This window comes from Salmo salar, unplaced genomic scaffold, assembly GCF_965601325.2.
Source record: "Salmo salar unplaced genomic scaffold, fSalSal1 ptg000257l, whole genome shotgun sequence".
Classification (NCBI taxonomy): Eukaryota; Metazoa; Chordata; class Actinopteri; order Salmoniformes; family Salmonidae; genus Salmo; species Salmo salar.
In genome coordinates, this window is record NW_027675339.1 from 1,634,648 (window position 1) to 1,656,040 (window position 21,393).

Below are 21,393 nucleotides of genomic sequence, written 5' to 3' on the forward strand. Positions count from 1 at the left end.
AGGATAAAAAACAATAATAACTGAAAGACTAACGAGCATTGTAAGGAAATGCCATTGATTAAAATATCAACAATATGATGCAATATCCAACCCAAAATATAACTTGTTTTTTAGGAGGGGCTCTGAAAGACACTATGGGGGTGTCCACTGGAAGTTGACTAGTAACAACAACTGGGACCTAAAAGACACCCACCATGAGACCCACTAAATCTGCCCAAGAAGAGGAAAACAAAAGAAAATCCACACCAAACTTAAAGACAGGAAGCAAACCAAAAAGGTGGAGCAACTAAAGGTGTTGACTCTCCACATGTATCAAGACAACTGGAGCACTGGGCCAGACACTCTTAAATAGAACCTGGACCAGCTCAGGTGAAACACCTTCCCACTAACGAGATGGACAAGCCAGCACAGGTGTAACACATACTGACTAACGAGGTGACACCAATATGTACCCAAGACACATCTCAGTTGAATGCATTCAGTTGTACAATCAATCAATCAATCAATCAATCAAATGTATTTATGAAGCCCTTCTTACATCAGCTGATATCTCAAAGTGCTGTACAGAAACCCAGCCTAAAACCCCAAACAGCAAGCAATGCAGGTGTAGAAGCACGGTGGCTAGGAAAAACTCCCTAGAAAGGCAGGAACCTAGGAAGAAACCTAGAGAGGAACCAGGTTATGAGGGGTGGCCAGTCCTCTTCTGGCTGTGCCGGGTGGAGATTATAACAGAACATGGCCAAGATGTTCAAATGTTCATAAATGACCAGCATTGTCAAATTATAATAATCACAGTGGTTGTCGAGGGTGCAACAGGTCAGCACCTCAGGAGTAAATGTCAGTTGGCTTTTCATAGCCGATCATTCAGAGTATCTCTACAACTTCCATTTCACTTAATCATCTACAATGCTTCACCTTCACCAATATAAACATGGTGTCTACTGGCTGTCAACAATTAAAAACAAGAAAAAACACGTATTTCTAAATAATAATATACAATCAACAAATAAAAACAAGAAAACAAAATATTTATTATTTATTACACGTATAATTTTTTTAATCCTTTTTCTTTCTATAGAATCCTACAATTCTAGCTTCTAGAACACTCGTCTTCCTAAAACTCACTAGCTTCTAGAACTCTCGTCTTCCTAAAACTCACTAGCTTCTAGAACTCTCGTCTTTCTAAAACTCACTAGCTTCTAGAACTCTCGTCTTCCTAAAACCCACTAGCTTCTAGAACTCTCGTCTTCCTAAAACTCACTAGCTTCTAGAACTCTCGTCTTCCTAAAACTCACTAGCTTCTAGAACTCTCGTCTTCCTAAAACCCACTAGCTTCTAGAACTCTTGTCTTCCTAAAACTCACTAGCTTCTAGAACTCTCGTCTTCCTAAAACCCACTAGCTTCTAGAACACTCGTCTTCCTAAAACTCACTAGCTTCTAGAACTCTCGTCTTCCTAAAACTCACTAGCTTCTAGAACTCTCGTCCCCTTGGAACGAGCCCAAACAATACTCATCTCCAATACGGAAAAACGTGCAGTCAAAATAAATTGGGATCCATGGCAACGCAATGGCTAAACACAAAACATTTTTGACTGCCCAGCCTTGAGACAATCAGCTACCAAGTTGCCCTTAAAACGGACATGTCTGATTTCAAGAGGAAACTCCTGCAATATCCATAGTAACTTTCCACCTCACTGCGGAGCTTCTCTCTCTTTTCAGGGTTCACTAGATAGGCATGTTGTTGGATCGGGGCCCAGTCCCCAATGTCATGCTCTAGTACATTTGGGTTGGCACATCTGAGAATGAACACAGATATTCTAAAATGACATTATAAAATGATCCCTGATATTACGTCAATATAATTGTACCCAAAAATTGTCAGTTGGTTGCATAAATCATTGATTACTAAATGCTACATTAATTGTAAATATGAAATATCAAACCAAATGTACACCCCTTTGTTAATATGTATTGGCAATAATTAACTTAATGGTGAGGCATAAAATAATAAAACATGTATCTTTTGTCAGGCTGAATGTTTGAAATATGAGGTGATTTGAGTCCTGCTTCTTCAGTAGTGGAATAAAGACAATTAGCACTTGGATGTTGTCAATAAATGCTGGAGTGATGTAGGATTGTTAATACAATTGATTATAGACCAATTTATTATACTGCGTCCATGTGTATAGGCTGCAAGTAAGTTGAATTTAAGTTGTTTTCAAGTCAATGAAAAAACGACATCTTCTCAACTTTCACTTTCAACTAAAACTGAATGTGTATTGGATGTTGGGCATAGTCTTATTTTCAATATCTTTTCAATTACATTTTGCTAGGTGGGATATTTTCCATGCATGGAAAGGGGTTGGAGGCAAAGGACAAATAAATAAGTGCTACCAAACATAACAAGCATTTCACAAACACTACAGTGTATAAATAAGACGCATTAAATAAAACCACAATGAGGACAAGTTTTCATTAATCATTGGGTACATCGTACGAAAAGCATCACAATTATCTTAAATAGGAAAACAATTCAAGTTCAGAATCACAACATAAAATACATAGGCATTTCATCATTAAGTCCTTTAGGAAATAATGTCTGGTGGGCTGTCCAAATCAAAAACCAAAATGCAGAAACAGTTTGTGATGTATTGAAAACCTAAACATAACATGTGCTATATACACAAACATCTGCCACAATAATCATATTACTTGTATTTTTATTAAACAAGCTTCTTATAAACTGCACAAGCACCAAAAACACTTGTTTTGACAAGTAGCAATAAATCACTGATATAGTCAGGGGGGAAATCAGGTTGTAGGTGCTGTTGAAACTAACACAACTAAAAAACACATGGAAATGGGAGATATATTTTACCTCACTGATTAGAGGACAACCTGCAGAAGACAGTCAGCTACATTTTGGAGTGACGCATTTAAATTTAGGGGTCGCTAAACAAAGGAACACAACACTTATTCATCGATATCATGCTAAAATCATTTGTGTGACAGGAGGGAGATGAAGTTGCACGTCCTGTTAAAACTAACAGCTCAAAAACCACACGGAATCTGGGAATAATGTGTACATCCCTGGTTAGAGGACAACTGGTAGAAAACAGCCAGATACATTTTGAAGTGTTGCATTTTGATTCAAGTGGGTCACCAACGTGGTAAGTGTAACAACCCTTTCAGAGCCTGGATTTTCCCCAAGGCTAATATCCATATCATGTTGAAATCAATTGATGAAGGGGCAAACGTTTAGGTGTCTACATTGTCCTACTACAATGTGTTAACATTCTACATTGTGAAGTTTATTTATTGATATCATGAAACAACTCCATGTATTTTCTGATATTTGATCAGAGATCTTTTATCAGATTATCTCTGGGCAGGTTTCTCTCCTCTATGTGTTCTCTTGTGTACAGTCAGATTCCCAGAATGAACAAAACTCTTCCCACATTGATCACAGCTATAAGGTTTCTCTCCTGTGTGTATTCTCTGGTGTAGAGTCAGATTGCTAGATGCAGCAAAACTCTTCCCACACTGATCACATGTATAAGGCTTCTCCCCTGTGTGTATTCTCTGGTGTAATGTCAGTTTGCTAGATCTTATAAAACTCTTCCCACATTGATCACAGCAATAGGGTTTCTCTCCTGTGTACAGTCAGACTCCCAGAATGAACAAAACTCTTCCCACATTGATCACAGCTAAAAGGTTTCTCTCCTGTGTGTAGTCTCTGGTGTAATGTCAGTTTGCTAGATCTTATAAAACTCTTCCCACATTGATCACAGCAATAGGGTTTCTCTCCTGTGTGTATTCTCTGGTGTTGAGTCAGATTGCTAGATGCAGAAAAACTCTTCCCACATTGATCACAGCTATAAGGCTTCTCTCCTGTGTGTATTCTCTGGTGTCTTGTCAGATTGCCAGATTCTGTAAAACTCTTCCCACATTGATCACAGCTATAAGGTTTCTCTCCTGTGTGTATTCTCTGGTGTAGAGTCAGATTGCTAGATACAGCAAAACTCTTCCCACATTGATCACAGCTATAAGGCTTCTCTCCTGTGTGTATTCTCTGGTGTACAGTCAGCTGCCCAAATTGACCAAAACTCTTCCCACATTGATCACAGCTATAGGGTTTCTCTCCTGTGTGTATTCTCTGGTGTTGAGTCAGATTGCTAGATGCAGAAAAACTCTTCCCACATTGATCACAGCTATAAGGCTTCTCTCCTGTGTGTATTCTCTGGTGTCTTGTCAGACTGCCAGATTCTGTAAAACTCTTCCCACATTGATCACAGCTATAAGGTTTCTCTCCTGTGTGTATTCTCTGGTGTAGAGTCAGATTGCTAGATGCAGCAAAACTCTTCCCACATTGATCACAGCTATAAGGCTTCTCTCCTGTGTGTATTCTCTGGTGTACAGTCAGCTGCCCAAATTGACCAAAACTCTTCCCACATTGATCACAGCTATAGGGTTTCTCTCCTGTGTGTATTCTCTGGTGTAGAGTCAGATTGCTAGATGCAGCAAAACTCTTCCCACATTGATCACAGATAAAAGGTTTCTCTCCTGTGTGTGTTCTCTGGTGTAATGTCAGCTGGCGAGATTGAACAAATGTCTTCCCACATTGATCACAGCTATAAGATTTCTCTCCTGTGTGTGTTCGCTGGTGTACAGTCAGCTGCCCAAATCGACCAAAACTCTTCCCACATTGATCACAGCTATAAGATTTCTCTCCTGTGTGTATTCTCTGGTGAAGAGTCAGATTGCTAGATGCAGCAAAACTCTTCCCACATTGATCACAGCTAAAAGGTTTCTCTCCTGTGTGTATTCTCTGGTGTAATGTCAGTTTGCTAGATCTTGTAAAACTCTTCCCACATTGATCACAGCAATAGGGTTTCTCTCCTGTGTGTATTCTCTGGTGTAGAGTCAGATTGCTAGATGCAGCAAAACGCTTTCCACATTGATCACAGCTAAAGGGTTTCTCTCCTGTGTGTATTCTCTGGTGTAGAGTCAGATTGCTAGATGAAGCAAAACGTTTCCCACATTGATCACAGCTAAAAGATTTCTCTCCTGTGTGTGTTCTCTGGTGTAATGTCAGCTGGTGAGATTGAACAAATGTCTTCCCACATTGACCACAGCTATAAGGTTTCTCTCCTGTGTGTGTTCTCTGGTGTACAGTCAGATTGCTAGATGCAGCAAAACTCTTCCCACATTGATCACAGCTATACGATTTCTCTCCTGTGTGTATTCTCTGGTGTAATGTCAGCTGGTGAGATTGAACAAATGTCTTCCCACACTGATCACAGGTATAAGGCTTCTCTGTGTGTATTCTCCTGTGTACAGTCAGCTTCCCAGAATGAACAAAACTCTTCCCACAATGATCACACCTATAAGGTTTCTCTCCTGTATGTATTCTCTCATGTTTTTTAAGGTCTGTTGACTGGGTGCATCTCTTCCCACATTGAGCACAGCTATAAGGTTTCTCCCCCGTGTGTATTCTCTCGTGTGATTTTAAATGTCCTGGAGAAACAAACCTCTTCCCACAGTCAGAGCAGCAGTGAGTTCTCTTCCCTGTGGATCTCTGTGGGTGTTTCTTGAGGTGTTCTAATGTGGAGAGACTCTTCTCTGCCTTGTCAGCATCATGAGGTTGTTGAGGCTCCCCAGAGGATCCACGGTAGTGAAGTATCTCTCCTGTGTGAACAACAAAGTCATACAGATGATTTAAAGGCCCACAACAGCGGTAATCCACTGTAAAAGGTGATGCCAACAGCGTAGCCATGATGTTATACAACAATTGACGTCTGTAATGAATGTAAAAATTTGACATTTGCCTTAAAATGAGCAAGAATAGTCATATTTTGTCTTGTTTTCACATTAGTAGTAACATCGATGATTGTAGGCTAGAAATAAGATATTAATGTTGTTGAAACTCTAAGCAGTGTGCCAGACAACTTTTGGTCTCCAATATAGGCCCCTTTCTGTATTTGCTAAAATTGCAGCACGAGGGCAATTTGATTGCAGAAACTCCTCCCTGCTAATGAGGAAAGCGATAGTTATGGATGTACTATATCTGCCTGGAGCAAAAATGGTGAGCAAAGATTTTAGTTTTTCACAATGTATTCTGAATGTGAATGGGGGAAAACTCAGGGGAGTAACCTCCATTTCCAGGTTGCTTATGAGTACATTTCACACTACCTTGGATTATAATTGTAAGGATATTTGAATGTCCTGTTTAATATGTTTGCTAAAGCATTAAGAATTATGTGTAATTATTGAAGAACCGCGTTAATGACAGTATCCATTTGGGTGTTGTCAATAAAGTTAAGATTTTAGTTATTTACTTAACCAGGTAGGCCAGTTGAGAACAAGTTCTCATTTACAACTGTGACCTGGCCAAGATAAAGCAAAGCAGTTCGACACAAACACAGAGTTACACGTGGGATAAACAAATGTACAGTCAATAACACAACAGAAAAATCTATATACAGTGTGTGCAAATGGAGTAAGGAGGTAAGGCAATAAATAGGCCATAGTAGCAGAGTAATTACAATGTAGCAAATTAACACTGGAGTGATGGATGTGCAGATGATGATGTGCAAGTAGAGATACTGGGGTGGAAAAGAGCAAAAGAAGTATATAAAAACATGGGGATGAGGTAGGCAGTTGGATGGGCTATTTACAGATGGGCTGTGTACAGCTGCAGCGATCGGTAAGCTGCTCAGATAGCTGATGCTTAAAGTTAGTGAGGGAGATATAAGTCTCCAAAGTCAGCAATTTTTGCAATTCGTTCCAGTGATTGGCAGCAGAGAACTGGAAGGAAAGTCAGCCAAAATAGGTGTTGGCTTTGGGGATGACCAGTGAGATATACCTCCTGGAGTGCGTGCTATGGATGGGTGTTGCTATGGTGACCAGTGAGCTGAGTTAAGGCGACCTTAGCAAAGACTTGTAGATGACCTGGAGCCAGTGGGTTTGGCGACGAATATGTAGCGAGGGCCAGCCGACGAGAGCATACAGGTCGCAGTGGTGGGTGCTATATGGGGCTTTGGTGACAAAACGGTTGGCACTGTGATAGACTGCATCCAGTTTGCTGATTGGAGTGTTGGAGGCTATTTTGAAACTGACATCACCGAAGTCAAGGATGGGTAGTATAGTCAGTTTTACGAGGGTATGTTTGGCAGTGTGAGTGAAGGAGGGTTTGTTGTGAAATAGGAAGCCGATTCTAGATTTAATTTTGGATTGGAGATGCTTAATATGAGTCTGGAAGGAGAGTTTACAGTCTAACCAGACACCTAGGTATTTGTAGTTGTCCACATATTCTAGGTCAGAACCGTCCAGAGTAGTGATGCTAGTCGGGCGGGTTGGTACGGGCAGCGATCGGTTGAAGAGCATGCATTTTGTTTTACTAGCATTTAATAGCAGTTGGAGGCCACCAAAAGAGTGCTGTATTGCATTGAAGCTCGTTTGGAGGTTTGTTAAAACCTCTTAGGGATAGGGGGCAGTATTTTCACGTTCGGATGAAAAACGTACCCAAATTAAACTGCCTCCTACTCAGACTCAGAAGGTAGGATATGCATACTATTAGTAGATTTGGATAGAAAACACTCTGAAGTTTCTAAAACTGTTTGAATGATGTCTGTGAGTATAACAGAACTCGTACTGTATCTACATACTGTATCTACTAAATCCTGAGAAAAATTCAAACAGGAGGTGGGAAATCTGAGAATTGTAGTTTTTCTTTTGAATTCCTATCAAAACTACAGTGTCTAAGGGGTCATGTTGCACTTCCTAAGGCTTCCATTGGCTGTCAACAGTCTTTAGAAACTGGTTTAAATTTACATTTACATTTTAGTCATTTAGCAGACGCTCTTATCCAGAGCGACTTACAGTAGTGAATACATACATTTGTTTTGTACTGGCCCCCCGTGGGAATCGAACCCACAACCCTGGCGTTGCACACACCATGCTGGCATTGCAAACACCATGCTCTACCAACTGAGCCACAGGGGGGCCTGCAGGGGGGTTTCATCCTTCTCCTGTTACTAGACAGAAAACAGGAGCTCAGTCAATGAGTGGCCTGTCTGAGGACATGGGACTTGGTGAGGCGCGCCTTTCCTTCTTTTCCTTCTGGAATGAATACGCTATTGTCCGGTTGGAAAATTATCGCATTTTTACATTAAAAATACCCCAAAGATTGATTGTAAACATCGTTTGACATGTTTCTACAAACTGTAATGGAACTTTTGAGCTTTTCGTCTATTTATGTGCGCCCCCGTCTCGTGCCTTTGGAATAGTGTTCTGGACGCGCCAACAAAACGGAGGTATTTGGACATAAATTATGGACTTTATCGAACAAATGAACATTTCTTGTGGAAGTGGGAATCCTTCGAGTGCATTCTGCCAAAGATCAGCAAAGGTAAGGAAAGATTTAATTTAAAGACCCTTGCTCCCTTCGGTCTCAACATAGACTTTGATCTGAAGCCATTCTTGTGATAATTGTGATTTTGCCATTGTAATTGTTTGTTAGATACATTTTAGACTACAAATGCTATGATCGTATGCTATCCATTTGTTTGTCTTTTTGTATGTTCTTTGTATGCCATTTTTTAAATATTTGAGTTAACCAATGATATTAGGCCATACTTGGCCATGATTACAAACACCTGTGTGTCTCTTGACACTATATAAATGACTCATCTCGCAGTGTTTGATGATACCCTGATGAAGACAGCTTCGCTGTCGAAACGTTGGTTATTACATTTTTGCATCTGAGCTCTTAGAGTGTGCGGCTTTCCTTTATTTTCTAAGGAAAGATTTATAACACTATTTTGGAGTTTTGCAGATGCCATGACTTGGCGGGTAACTGTATAGCTTGCTTTGATGGCTGAGCTCTGTACTCAGAATATTGAACAATGTGCTTTCCCCGTAAAGTTGTTTTGAAATCTGACACAGCGGTTGCATTAAAAGTAGTATATCTATAATTCTTTAAATAATTGTTATGTAATTTGTCAACGTTTATGACGAGTATTTCTGTAATATGTGTGCACATTGTGTGTGAACATTTTCTGAACATCACGGGCCAATGTAAAATGCTGTTTTTGGATATAAATCTGAACTTGATCGAACAAAACATACATGTATTTTGTAACATGATGTCCTATGAGTGTCATCTGATGAAGATCGTCAAAGGTTAGTGCTTAATTTTAGCTGTATTTCGGGTTTTTGTGACGCATCTCCTTGCTAGGAAAATGGCTGTGTGGCTTTTCTTGTTTTGGTGGTGTCCTATCATAATGTAATGTATTGCTTTCGCTGTAAAGCCTTTTTGAAATCGAACAATGTGGTTGCATTAACGAGAAGTGTATCTTTAAAATGGTGTAAAATAGTTGTATGTTTTAAAAAATTGAAATTATTAGAATTTTGTTGTTTTAAAATTTCATGCCATGCTATTTTGTCAAACAATCCCGTTAACGGGATCCTATCTCGAAGCAAGAGGTTAACACAGTCTCCAAAGAAGGGCCAGATGTATACAGAATGGTGTCGTCTGCGGAGAGGTGAATCAAGGAATCACCCGCAGCAAGAGCGACATCGCTGATATATGCAGAGAAAAGAGTCGGCCCGAGATTTGAATCCTGTGGTACCCCCATAGAGACTGCCAGAGGTTCGGACAACAGGCCAGGTCAATGAAGACGGCTGCACAGTACTGTCCTTTAACGATCGCGGTTATGATATCGTTTAGTACCTTGAGCGTGGATGAGGTGCAACAATGATCAGTTCGGAAACCGGATTGCACAGCGGAGAAGGTACGGTGGGATTCGAAATAATCAGTGATCTGTTTATTAACTTGGCTTTCGAAGACTTTAGAAAGGCAGGACAGGATGGATATAGGTCTGTAACAGTTTGGGTCTAGAGTGTCACCCCCTTTGAAGAGGGGGTTGACCACGGAAGCTTTCTGATTTTTAGGAATCTCGAACTATACGAAAGAAAGGTTGAACAGTCTAGTAATAGGGGTTGCAACAATGGCGGCAGATAATTTTAGAAAGAGGGTCCAGCTTGTCTAGCCCAGCTGATTTGTACGGGTCCAGGTTTTACAGCTCTTTCAGAACATCACCTATCTGGATTTTGATGAAGGAGAAGCTGGGGAGGCTTGGGCAAGTAGCTTCGGGGGGTGCGGAGCTGTTGACCGGGGTTGGGGTAGCCAGGAGGAAAGCATCTCCAGCCGTAGAGAAAAGCTTATTGAAATTCTCCATTATTGTGGATTTATCGGTGGTGACAGTGTTTCCTAGCCTCACTGCAGATTGGCAGCTGGGAGGAGGTGCTCTTAGTCTCCATGGACTTTACAGTGTCCCAAAATTTTTTGTAGTTAGAGCTACGGGATGCACATTTCTATTTGAAAAAGCCTTTGCTTTCCTAACTGACTGTGTGTATTGGTTCCGGACTTCTCTGAAAAGTTGCATATCGCGGAGACTATTCGATGCTAGTGCAGTACGCCAGAGGATGTTTTTGTAATGGTCGAGGGCAGTCAGGTCTGGAGTGAACCAAGGGCTATATCTGTTCTTAGTTATACATTTTTTAAAGGGGCATGCTAATTTAAGAAAATCCTTATTTAGGAAATTTCTTTTAAAGAACAACCAGGCATCCTATACTGATGGGATGAGGTCAATGTCCTTCCAGGATACCCGGGCAAGGTCGATTAGAAAGGCCTGCTCGCAGGAGTGTTTAACAGTGATGAGGGGTGGTCGTTTGACCACGAACACATAACAGATGCAGGCAATGAGGCAGTGATCGCTGAGATCCTGATTGAAAACAGCAGAGGTGTATTTGGAGGGCAAGTTGGTCAGGATAATATCTATGAGGGTGCCCATCTAGCTTGGATTGTAGGACGGCCGGGGTGTTAAGCATATCCCAGTTTAGGTCACCTAACAGAACAAACTCTGAAGATAGATGGGGGGCAATCGATTCACATATGGTGTCCAGGGCACAGCTGGGAGCTGAGGTGGGTCTATAACAGCTGGCAACAGTGAGAGACTTGTTTCTGGAGAGATTCATTTTTAAAATTAGAAGCTCGAACTGTTTGGGCATAGACCTGGAAAGTATGACAGAACTTTGCAAGCCATCTCTGCAGTAGATTGCAACTCCTCCCCCTTTGGCAGTTCTATCTTGACGGAAAATGTTGTAGTTGGGGATGGAAATTTCAGAATTTTGGTGGCCTTCCAAAGGCAGGATTCAGACACGGCAAGGACATCAAGGTTGGCGGAGTGTGCTAAAGCAGTGAGTCAAACAAACAAGGCTTCTGATGTTAACATGCATGAAACCAAGGCTTTTACGGTTACAGAAGTCAACAAATGAGAGCGCCTGGGGACACACAGGGCCTGGGTTAACCTCTACATCACCCGAGGAACAGAGGAGTAGGATGAGGGTACGGCTAAAGGCTATCAGAACTGCTCATCTAGTGCGTTGTGAACAGAAAATAAAAGGAGCAGAATGCTGGGTAGTATAGATTCAAGGCCTAATGTACAGACAGGGGTATGGTAGGGTGCGGGTACAGTGGAGGTAAACCTAGGCGTTGAGTGACGATAAGAGAGGTTGCATCTCTGGAGGCACCAGTTATGCTAGGTGAGGTCACCGCATGTGTGGGAGGTGGGACAAAAGAGTTCTCTGAGGCATGTTCAGTGGGACTAGGGGCTCCGCAGTAAAATAAAACAATGATAACTACCCTAAACAACAGTATACAAGGCATATTGACATTAGAGAGACATAAAGCGAGGCAAAAAGCAATCACAGGTGTTGATTGGGAGAGCTAGCTAAGACAACAACGGGTAAGACAACAACAACAGGTAAAGTGGTGATGAATGGGCAGAGGGTCAGTTAACTACACACAGGGCCTGAGTTCGAGGCTGGGGCCAACAGATAAACAAAACAGAGTACCGTGATTAATGAACAGTCCAGCAGGCATCAGCTATGTAGCCAAGTGATCATAGGGTCCAGTGAACAGGAATATATGAACCAGGGAAGCCGTTAGGTAGTCATTACTACGCTAGCCGGGAGATGCGCCTGGCTCGAGGCTAACTGGTGCTAGCTTCGGGACAAGGGCATCACCGACATCTGGCAAAGGCCAGTTGAAGGCACATCAGACGGAATTGCGTCGACAGACCAGTCGTGATGGATCGGCGGGGCTCTGTGTCGACAAAGGGTCCAGGCCAATTGGCAAAAGAGGTATTGTAGCTGGAGTAATTTTGTTTGCTAGCCGGGAGATACACCCGGCTCGAGGCTAACTGGTGCTAGCTTCGGGACAAGGGCGTTAGCCACTATAGCCACTCCGGTGCAAAGGTCCAGAGCTTACAGCAGGAATCCGGTGATGTAGTGGCTTCTAGTCGTCTTAGTGAAGAGTCCGGGAGGCGTCAGCTGTGTAGCTGAGTGATCCTAGGGTCCACTGAGCAGGCCGGGAGATGGGCCTGGCTCAAGGCTAGCTTGAGGCTAGGTCACTCGGTAGCAGCTAGCTAGCTGCGATTATCCGGTGTAATGGTCCAGAGCTTACGGCAGGAATACGGTGATGTAGTGGAGAAAAACAGTTCGATATGCTCAGGGTTGATATCGCGCTGTGCAGACTGGCAGGTATTATCCAGGCTAAAAGCGGCTGGTATCTGAGCTAAAAAGGTAAAGACATCTAGCAGTGGTTAACAATGACTAAATAGCTGCCAGCTAATTAGCTGGTTAGCTGCTGATGGAGGTTCTAGCTATAAGGCCTAAAAAATAGCAGATCCGTATTATAATGGGTGAGGCGGGTTGCCGGAAGGTGTATTTAATTTAAAAATGGAAAAAAAAGATTGAAATATATTGCAATATATTTTAAAAAAGACGAAAAAAACATAATATTTACAACACGCCATTGGATTACAAGATGAATCTCAGTTAAAAACCATTGGATTTAGCAAACTCTGAAATTATTCAGTATTTCTGTGCCCACGAAAACTGTTTTCCCAGCATAACATAAGGAGCCACTAAATGATACGTAATTCGAGTGCATTTCAGAATTTAAAAAAAACTGTCCGACAGCAAGATCCAGTATTTAAGTTGAAGTTCATCATATGACAAGCGTAACGTTATGACTATAACTACTGTTCCCTTTCATTCGGTCAACTTCGGTACAACATACTATAGACAATCAATTCCCATGCCGACCCAAACGGACACTAAATGAAACGGCCCCTGGCAGACCACCCAGATCCGACCTCGCAATTTATTAATTGTCTTTGCTTGAAACACTCCTGTCAATGTTGAGTAAGGACGCACACCTAATTACGCATATAGAAGTAGGACTAGTCTACCTGGCCTGCACGCAAATGTAGGCCTATAAATGTGCCCATTTGGGGATGTCTGATAGTATTTCTGATTGTCTTAATGCACCACCACTAATGAGTTGTGGAGCTTCTCAAAGTAATTTTTCCTTCACCTCAAACAGCAAGTAAACAAAGTCTAATCAAAATCAATTGCGTACGACAATAGTTCCTCTAAGTATTTTCGTAAAATATTTCCACTCGGCATGAAAGGGAAAAATGTTATGCTCTGATCCAGTGGAAATGTCATAAAATACCTGATTACTTCTTTTCCTTTGCACAAATAGCCGACAGCTGTGTCTGTCCTGAACTCACTGGCGCCGGGAAACTGAGGGCCGAGAATATTTTATACAATGTTGCAAGCTTGCTATCACAAGTTTTGGAGGACCCAATTGATAGTTGATACAATGTTTCAAGTTTATTTTTACATAGTTGGCAATGGCAATAAAAGTTACTTTTAGATTTGTATAATTTTCATTTAGATTTAGATAGAATGTAGATTAATCACAGACAATGATTTTGAGATACTATTATGAATTAAATTAAACTGTTCCAGTAAAATATGCATATGAAAATCCTAACTGGCACGCAAATCGGTAGAAATGGTAAGATACATTGTCACTCTAAATGGAAAAGTTTTACGACCTCTGGTGTAGTCAATTACTGAAAAAAACTTCAGGAGCAAAACGGCAGAATTTACGAAGTCCAGCGCAGCGGGGGGAGGAGGAGGGAAGAGTTTTTCTTGGTTAAATTGGTGACTGGCTCCCTCGAGTAACTTGTGTATCTGTAATTATTTAATCAAACAGCATGCTTACAGCATCAGACAAGTTACGTACATATAGTTGATTTTATAAAAACACATGGGGCGATTTGTAGAAAGAACAGATGACTCTTGGTTGACCAAGATGTATTTTAGTTGGGGACAGCACTAGAACATGATTTTGGGGCTCCCGAGTGGCACAGCGGTCTAAGACACTGCATCTCAGTGCTTGAGGTGTCACTACAGGCTGTATCACAACCGGCCGTGATTGGGAGTCCCATAGGGTGGTGCACAATTGGCCCAGCGTTGTCCGGGGTAGGCCATCATTGGAAATAAGAATTTGTTCTTAACTGACTTGCCCAGTTAACTTGTTGGGGATAGGGGGCAGTATTTTCACGGCCGGATAAAAAACGTACCCGATTTAAACTGGTTACTACTCTTACCCACAAACAAGAATATGCAGATAATTAGTAGATTTGGATAGAAAACACTGAAGTTTCTAAAACTGTTTGAATGGTGTCTGTGAGTATAACAGAACTCATATGGCAGTCAAAACCCTGAGACAAACCCTAACAGGAAGTGGAAATCTGATTTGTGGAATCACTTTCAACCCTTTGCCTATGAAACACACCGTGAGTTAGGATTCATTTAGCACTTCCTAAGGCTTCCACTAGATGTCAACAGTCTTTACAAAGTGGTTTGAGTCTTCTCCGGTAAAAACTGACCGAACGAGAGGCCTGGAAAGTTTGTCATAGAGGGAGGGCCATTACTACTATGATGCGCGTGCCCGTGGGTACTCTCTCGCTCCGAAACGTTTAGTAAGACAATGCAATCGTCCGCCTTGAATATTTTTGAAGTTCTGATTGAAAAAGGCCCTAAAGATTTATGTTATACAACGTTTGACATGTTTGAACGAACGTAAATACATTTTTTTTTGCACATTCGTGAGGACAAGTCCGCGCGCGCTTCGTAAATTATGAGTAGCCTTCGGAACGCGCTAACAAGAAGGAGCTATTGGGACATAAATTAACAACTTTTTCGAACAAAACTACATTTGTTGTGGACCTGGGATTCCTGGAAGTGCCTTCTGATGAAGATAATCAAAGGTAAGTGAATATTTACAATAGTATATTTGATTTTAGATGGTTCCAAGATGGCGCTAACCTGTATCGCCTAGCCTATTTTTCTGAGCATAGCACCTCGTTTATTGCAAAGTGTGATTTCCCAGTAAAGTTACTTTTAAATCTGGCAATGCGGTTGCATTCACGAGATGTTAATCTATAATTCTTTGAATGACAATATTATATTTGATTCACCGGAAGCATTTGAGGGAAAATATTTTCTGAACGTCACGCGCCGATGTAAAATGCTGTTTTTATATATAAATATGAACTTTATCGAACAAAAAATGCATATATTGTGTAACATGATGTCCTAGGAGTGTCATCTGATGAAGATTGTCAAAGGTTAGCGCTGCATTTAGCTGTGTTTTGGGGTATTTGTGATGCATGCTAGTTGCTTTGAAAATGGCAGTGTGATTATTTTTGGCAGGGTACTCTCCTAACATAATCTGTTTTGCTTTTGCTGTAAAGCCTTTTTGAAATTGGACAACGTGGTTCGATTCAGGAGAGGTGTATCTATAAAATGGTGTAAAATAGTCATATATTTGAGAAATTGAAGTGATAGCATTTATGAGGTATTTGTATTTTGCGCGACATGATTCCACTGGCTGTTGACTAGGGTGGGACGCAAATGTCCCACGTTGCCCAGACAGGTTAAATAAAGGTAACATTTAAATAAGTGTTTTTTGACAAACCGTCTTTCACAAATCCGTCAAGGCACCAACTTTGAGAAGGGTTTAAAACAAAGGTTTCAAACCAATTCATGAATGTTATTGAATCTAGGAATGTTTCGCCTTTTATGTAATGGGATGAAAAAATTGTCTGAATATTATACAATGACTTATCAACAGCTGTAATAATTTGACCCCCACAGGAAATCTACACTGGTAATTCTAGAATATACTATATAGTCTAGAAACCTGGTTAAACTATCATTATGACATCATGGATGAATTCTAGAATATACTATAAAGCCTAGAAACCTGGTTAAACTATCATTATGACATCATGGATGAATTCTAGAATATACTATTTAGCCTAGAAACCTGGTTAAACTATCATTATGACATCATGAACAGCCAGTCTTTGTATTCATAGTGTAGTGAATTCAGGGGATAGCCTGAAGGTTGCTACAATAGCTTTGTCTTTCAATTTGAGAGTGATTACATTTCTCCTTCCCCCATCCCTCAGCTGTTTACCAAACCAAGTCTCTAGGCAGCCATTTTGTTGCTGTTTAAAAAAACTCACACAGCAATCACTCAACCAATCTGCGGTTCAAACACTGTTTTGGTAATAAGATGATGGGTTTGGAGAAATGTAACTACTTTCAAATGCATAGACAGACCTATGGATGCAATGACTGACCATCCATGATATCAACATTACAGTTTTAACCATGTTGAGGCTGTACAGTGTTGATTTACATTGTTTCTAGATGTTGGAGTAAAAAAAAGCTTATTTGGGGATCTGATGGGGTAAACTAAGCTCATGAGGCATGTGTTATATTCTTCAAGAATCAATGGCTATATATAAATCATTTAAAAGTCCAAATATGGATGTAGAAATTTTATATTTCCCCTTTAACACCAAACATCAGTTCAACAACTGCAGAGTTTGTGCCTCTGTTAAGACAGTACTTACTAGTGTTAATCGGGGAACGGTTTCTCAAAACCATCTTATGGCTAAGTTCACCGTTAGAACCATTGGATGCCTTAAGTTGCGTTTGGGAAACCGGGCCCAGATGTCCAGTTTCCTCCTCTATCGATGTAACAGTCATCTCCCCCTCTTCCTCTTTCACTCCATAAACTGCATCCTCCTCTTCTTTTACTGTGACATCCTCCTCCTCTTTCACTCTGAACGCGTCTTTTTCTTCTTTCACAGTAACGGCCTCACCCTCTACTTCTTGTTTTACTGTGATGTCCTCTTCTTTAGCAGGAGAGTAGCTCAGTGAACGCATGGTCGGAGATGTTAGCTAGGCTAATGCTAACTTAACCAGCCTGCTAGTGTGGTGGAAAATTGTCTTAAGAATAACACTTCTTACAAGAACTTGTAAATTTAATATAGTCTTTAATACAGAGTAGTAAAGCCGAGCCGGTCCGCGGAACAACGACTCCCTTCCTTAGGCCCCGGCTCTGCTTTTATGCACATACAATACATAGGTCCACCCTTTATGTAAATGAAGTAAAACCATGCGTTCTGCCACCATTTTCTTTCAACCCAATGGATAACGCCCTCATCTGCTTTTAGCTCTAACATAGTAGTGGCTGGATAACGCCCTCATCTGCTTTTAGCTCTAACATTTTGGTGGCTAGATTCTCCTCATATGGATATGAAAATAAGGCATGCTTTGCATGCTTACGCTTGGCATATATTTAGTCATGGCCATACATTCAGCTTGCCTGGCCGTTGCGTGGTTCCTACTTGGGGATGTATGGCCACCTGTTATCTCCACTCAGGGCCAGCTGCCAGTCTCCTCTTTCGCTAGCTAATGTATTTATATTTCTTTCCCTCAGCAGTCTCCCACATAAATCCCTCCTCTGGGACTAATTAGTCCCACATCAAACCTGATTAAACTAGAGACAATAAGGATGGAAGCAAAATAATAGATACATAGAATAGTAAGTGTGTTGAACGAAATGTGAACAGATAAAACATAATCATATACTGGACCAAACATCTCAAACATGGGTAGGAGTAAAAGATCCAGTCAGGCTTAAAATAGTAAATGAGGATACACATAACAAATTAGTATACTATGAAGAAGCATGAGCACGTAGTACATAGCCTTGTCTGAGGTTATCTCAGTTATGTAGAGTATAGAATATAACAAGAATTTAAAAGAATAATAAACATAATAGACCTAATTAAAGTTAATATTCTTACTATGAATCTGAACAAGGCCTGAGTGAGCAAAAATAAAAGTTACAGACAACATTCCAAATTGACACGATTCTTCCTCGCGGACCCCTTTCTAACAGAAATTAAGCATACATCACTCATTACTGCTAGAAGATTAAGGGCATGGTCCGTAGACACTTGTAACCGGAATACCTTCTGTTACCTAGCGTGTAATAAATGATCCTCATTTTAGGAAGGCAAAACTGGCTTAAATTTAAAAGAAAATGCATACATTTATATATGTATGAAAACCATAAAACAAACATAAAATACGACATACACTTAAGGTTTGTTCAAAGTCATACCAGAATTTACATCATAGGGGCACATTCCTTATTTCCACATATAGGGCAATCCTCTCTTTGACACATTGCACATAATAAGGGTTCAGGATGATGGTAATGTCCATCATTGTCCTCTTGGGAGCACCACTTGCAACGCCTGGGTTGCAGACATTTTTTGTGTACATGGACAAGCACTATCTCATCTGAATCAGGGTCTTTGGCATACACAGGAAACCCACCAGGACGCCAATCATGGCACTCATAACCTCCCCCAAGAATTACCCCATGACGACAGTTAGGATTACCAAAAGGTCAATCAAGGGGTCCTCCAACAGCATTGCAAGGTTTTCCATACTTGTCCGTATAATGTCCAGGGTTACCAGGGACAGGATTGATTATGAGAGGTGGATCCAGTATATGTTCCTTAAACTTCTTTCTTGACCCCCCTCTTATGTCTAGGGTCTGCTCCATGTACTGCCATCTGTTTTTAACAGTGGTTTTGACCACAAGTGATTTAACCAAAGGCACCACACAGCAAAATACAATGCCCAATGCTACTAGACCTCCACCCATCATAATGGCCAGCCTAGTAAACATAGCACCCCATTTTCCCAAAGCCAGGTCCAACCAATCCCAGACATGAGAATCAAACCCCGCATTCACCTTTACTTCTGCTCTTAAGCCTTTAAGTTTATTCATAGCTAGGGAAAATGTTCCATTAGGTGCAGTGTTGTTGGGAATAAAAGTACAACAAGCATCTCCATACATTACACAAACTCCCCCTTTCTCTGCCAAAAGCCAGTTGAGAGCTTCCCTATTCTGCCATGTCATCTGGCTTGTGGCCTTTACCTGTTCTCCTAAGGCTGTCAAGGCAGAGTCAGTATAATTAATACATCTTTGTTGGTTATAGTATATATAATTAATCCACTCTAAGTTCTTATTGGGTGTTACCCACAAAAATATAGATTCAAATCCAGATTTAATCTCATCTCTGGCCTTAAACTCGTTGGGCACACCTCTGGGTTGTCCAATTGAATCAAGGTACACTCTAGGATCTGGTTCGTACTCCCTCCTAGTTCTAGTGTTAACATGCTCCTCCTGTGGTGTTTTGATGACGGTAACCTGTTGGACTGCTCTGACTAAAGCACACAATCCAGTCCATTCTTCAGGAAGAACATTCAGAAGTTTGTTTTTCCCACACATCCAAAAGCTATCAGCAATACCTCTATCTTGGGTTTTTAACATAGTAAGAGACGGTGCAACCTGAGTGATGTGGCCACACGAACCCCTCCTATTGGTAGTTAATCCTTTCTCATCAAATTTGCGAATCCCCGCAATCTCTAACACCCAGATAGTGTCACATTTAACAGTTGTGTTTCCTACGTTAATCCGACCAATACCATAGTTATAGAAACATTCATATTTTCCCTTAAACACAGTACTTTTTTCTATCTGAGGTCTAGTTAAATCAGTTTTAATGTTGTATGCAGCACATTCCTTATTAGCCAGTACAGTCTCATTTAACATAGTTTTACCCCTAGTACTACCCAAGGCCATTCTGCATTCAATGTCACAAAGGAATATGGTACTTTCCCGGTTTACAATTAGCATTTTTCCAATTAGCACAACTGTCAAATGATGCAGGTTCAGGTACTATTAACACTTCAGACAAGGGTGATTTGCTGCACAAGATACAATCGTCCATTCAATGTCTGTCCGCCGTATACCTAGCCCATTTATACTAATCATTCTTTACCGCTTCTTCCAATGTTTTGTCCTTGAGCGGTTCTGGTTCTAACATATTTGCTGTTTCATCCGCGTCGTTCTCTTGAGGTGGACTGTTGGGTTTTGTCAACAAGTTCCAAATGTCAGTAAAGAACCCTGCTGTTTCTGATGCTTTTGGTTTTGTTGTAGGTATAGTGGATTTTTCACCCAGAGTAGTAGTTGGTACTCTGGTGGTGACCACTGTGGTGTGTACAGCAGCTGCCACAGTCGTCGTGGTTCTAGTCGTTGTAAGCACCTCTAGATTGGGTGCCGGTGTGAATTCGATTTTCATGGTGGTTGAACTGCTCCCTTCAGTCAGTCCTGTACGTGCCAGTTCAACTATAAATTCTTCTCCTTCAACGGGTTCAATGTTATTTATGCTGAGCACCCATTCATTTTCTTCTTTGGTTATTGTTAAGTCACATCCTTTCGGATCCCAAATCACTTCTCCCTTCGTCTGATGATGAGTCCATCCACAGTACGCGACATCAGGTAGGGGTTTTACCCTGTATATCGTGACCGATCTTTGTTCTCCTGTTTCCGTTATGATCTGAGGTGGGACTGGAATGCTAACCTTGTTTGTCCTACCCGGTTGTTCGGCAGGTTCCTCTCTTTTTTTCCTATTCAATTGTTCATCAAGGGGACCTGTTGAGTGTCGAGAAGTCAATTGTGGGAAAAGTCCCTTGCCCTTCGAACGTCTCCCTCTTTTCTCCATTGGGAAGTTTCTCCTCCTGCTGTTTGAGTAGTTTCTCCTTCGGCAGCTCCTGTTGGGCTCGTCTCTCCTTCAGTAGCTTCTGTTGGGATATTTCCTTCTTCAGTGGCTCCTGTAGGGGTATTTCCTTCTTTAGCTTGTGGATCTCCCTCCTCTGACCCACCTGGCTCCCCATCTGGGTAGTCATTAATTCCAGGGAAGAATTGTTCCCATTCTCTGGGGTGTACTTCTGGGTCCCATTGTATTGGGCTTTCGCCATAGATATCTACCACAGCAGGCATATCACCAGGAGTATCAGGCATATCGTTTCCCCCCCCTTGGAGTCTCTGGTCCCACAGGTTTGAATATTGTTTGTTGGCAGGTTTCTTCTCCCGCCCTGTTTCTTCGTTTACTTCTTCTGAGAGCAGTTGGTGGTGTATCAGTTGTTTCTTGGCTTCCACTTGGCCTGTTAGCTTCCTGGCTTCCTTTTGGAGCCACAATTTCTTCCGCTGCTTCTTCTCCTGTCGCGCCCCCGTTTGGTGTATCA

At 41.3% G+C, this 21,393-nt stretch overlaps 1 protein-coding gene across 1 annotated transcript; it reads right to left on the minus strand.

Moving 5' to 3' along the window:
* Positions 1 to 647: 647 nt before the first annotated feature.
* On the minus strand, positions 648 to 20,192 carry LOC145867229 (uncharacterized). Its single transcript, XM_082971304.1, has 4 exons — positions 20,148 to 20,192; positions 4,772 to 5,095; positions 3,683 to 4,528; positions 648 to 3,618 (listed from the first exon to the last, which is right to left on the minus strand). The coding sequence occupies exons 1-4, from the start codon at positions 20,190 to 20,192 to the stop codon at positions 3,379 to 3,381; spliced, it is 1,455 nt and encodes a 484-aa protein (XP_082827430.1). The 3' UTR covers positions 648 to 3,378.
* Positions 20,193 to 21,393: the final 1,201 nt, after the last annotated feature.

Excerpts from the sequence above, each read along its gene's own strand:
- LOC145867229 (XM_082971304.1), bottom strand. The coding sequence starts at position 20,192 with ATGTTAGAACCAGAACCGCTCAAGGACAAAACATTGGAAGAAGCG. Across the intron at positions 5,096-20,147 it reads ACAAAACATTGGAAGAAGCG|CTGACATTACACCAGAGAAC; the intron begins GTAAAGAATGAT and ends CAATCTCACCAG. Across the intron at positions 3,619-3,682 it reads ATCAATGTGGGAAGAGTTTT|AGTTTTATAAGATCTAGCAA; the intron begins GTTCATTCTGGG and ends CAATGTGGGAAG.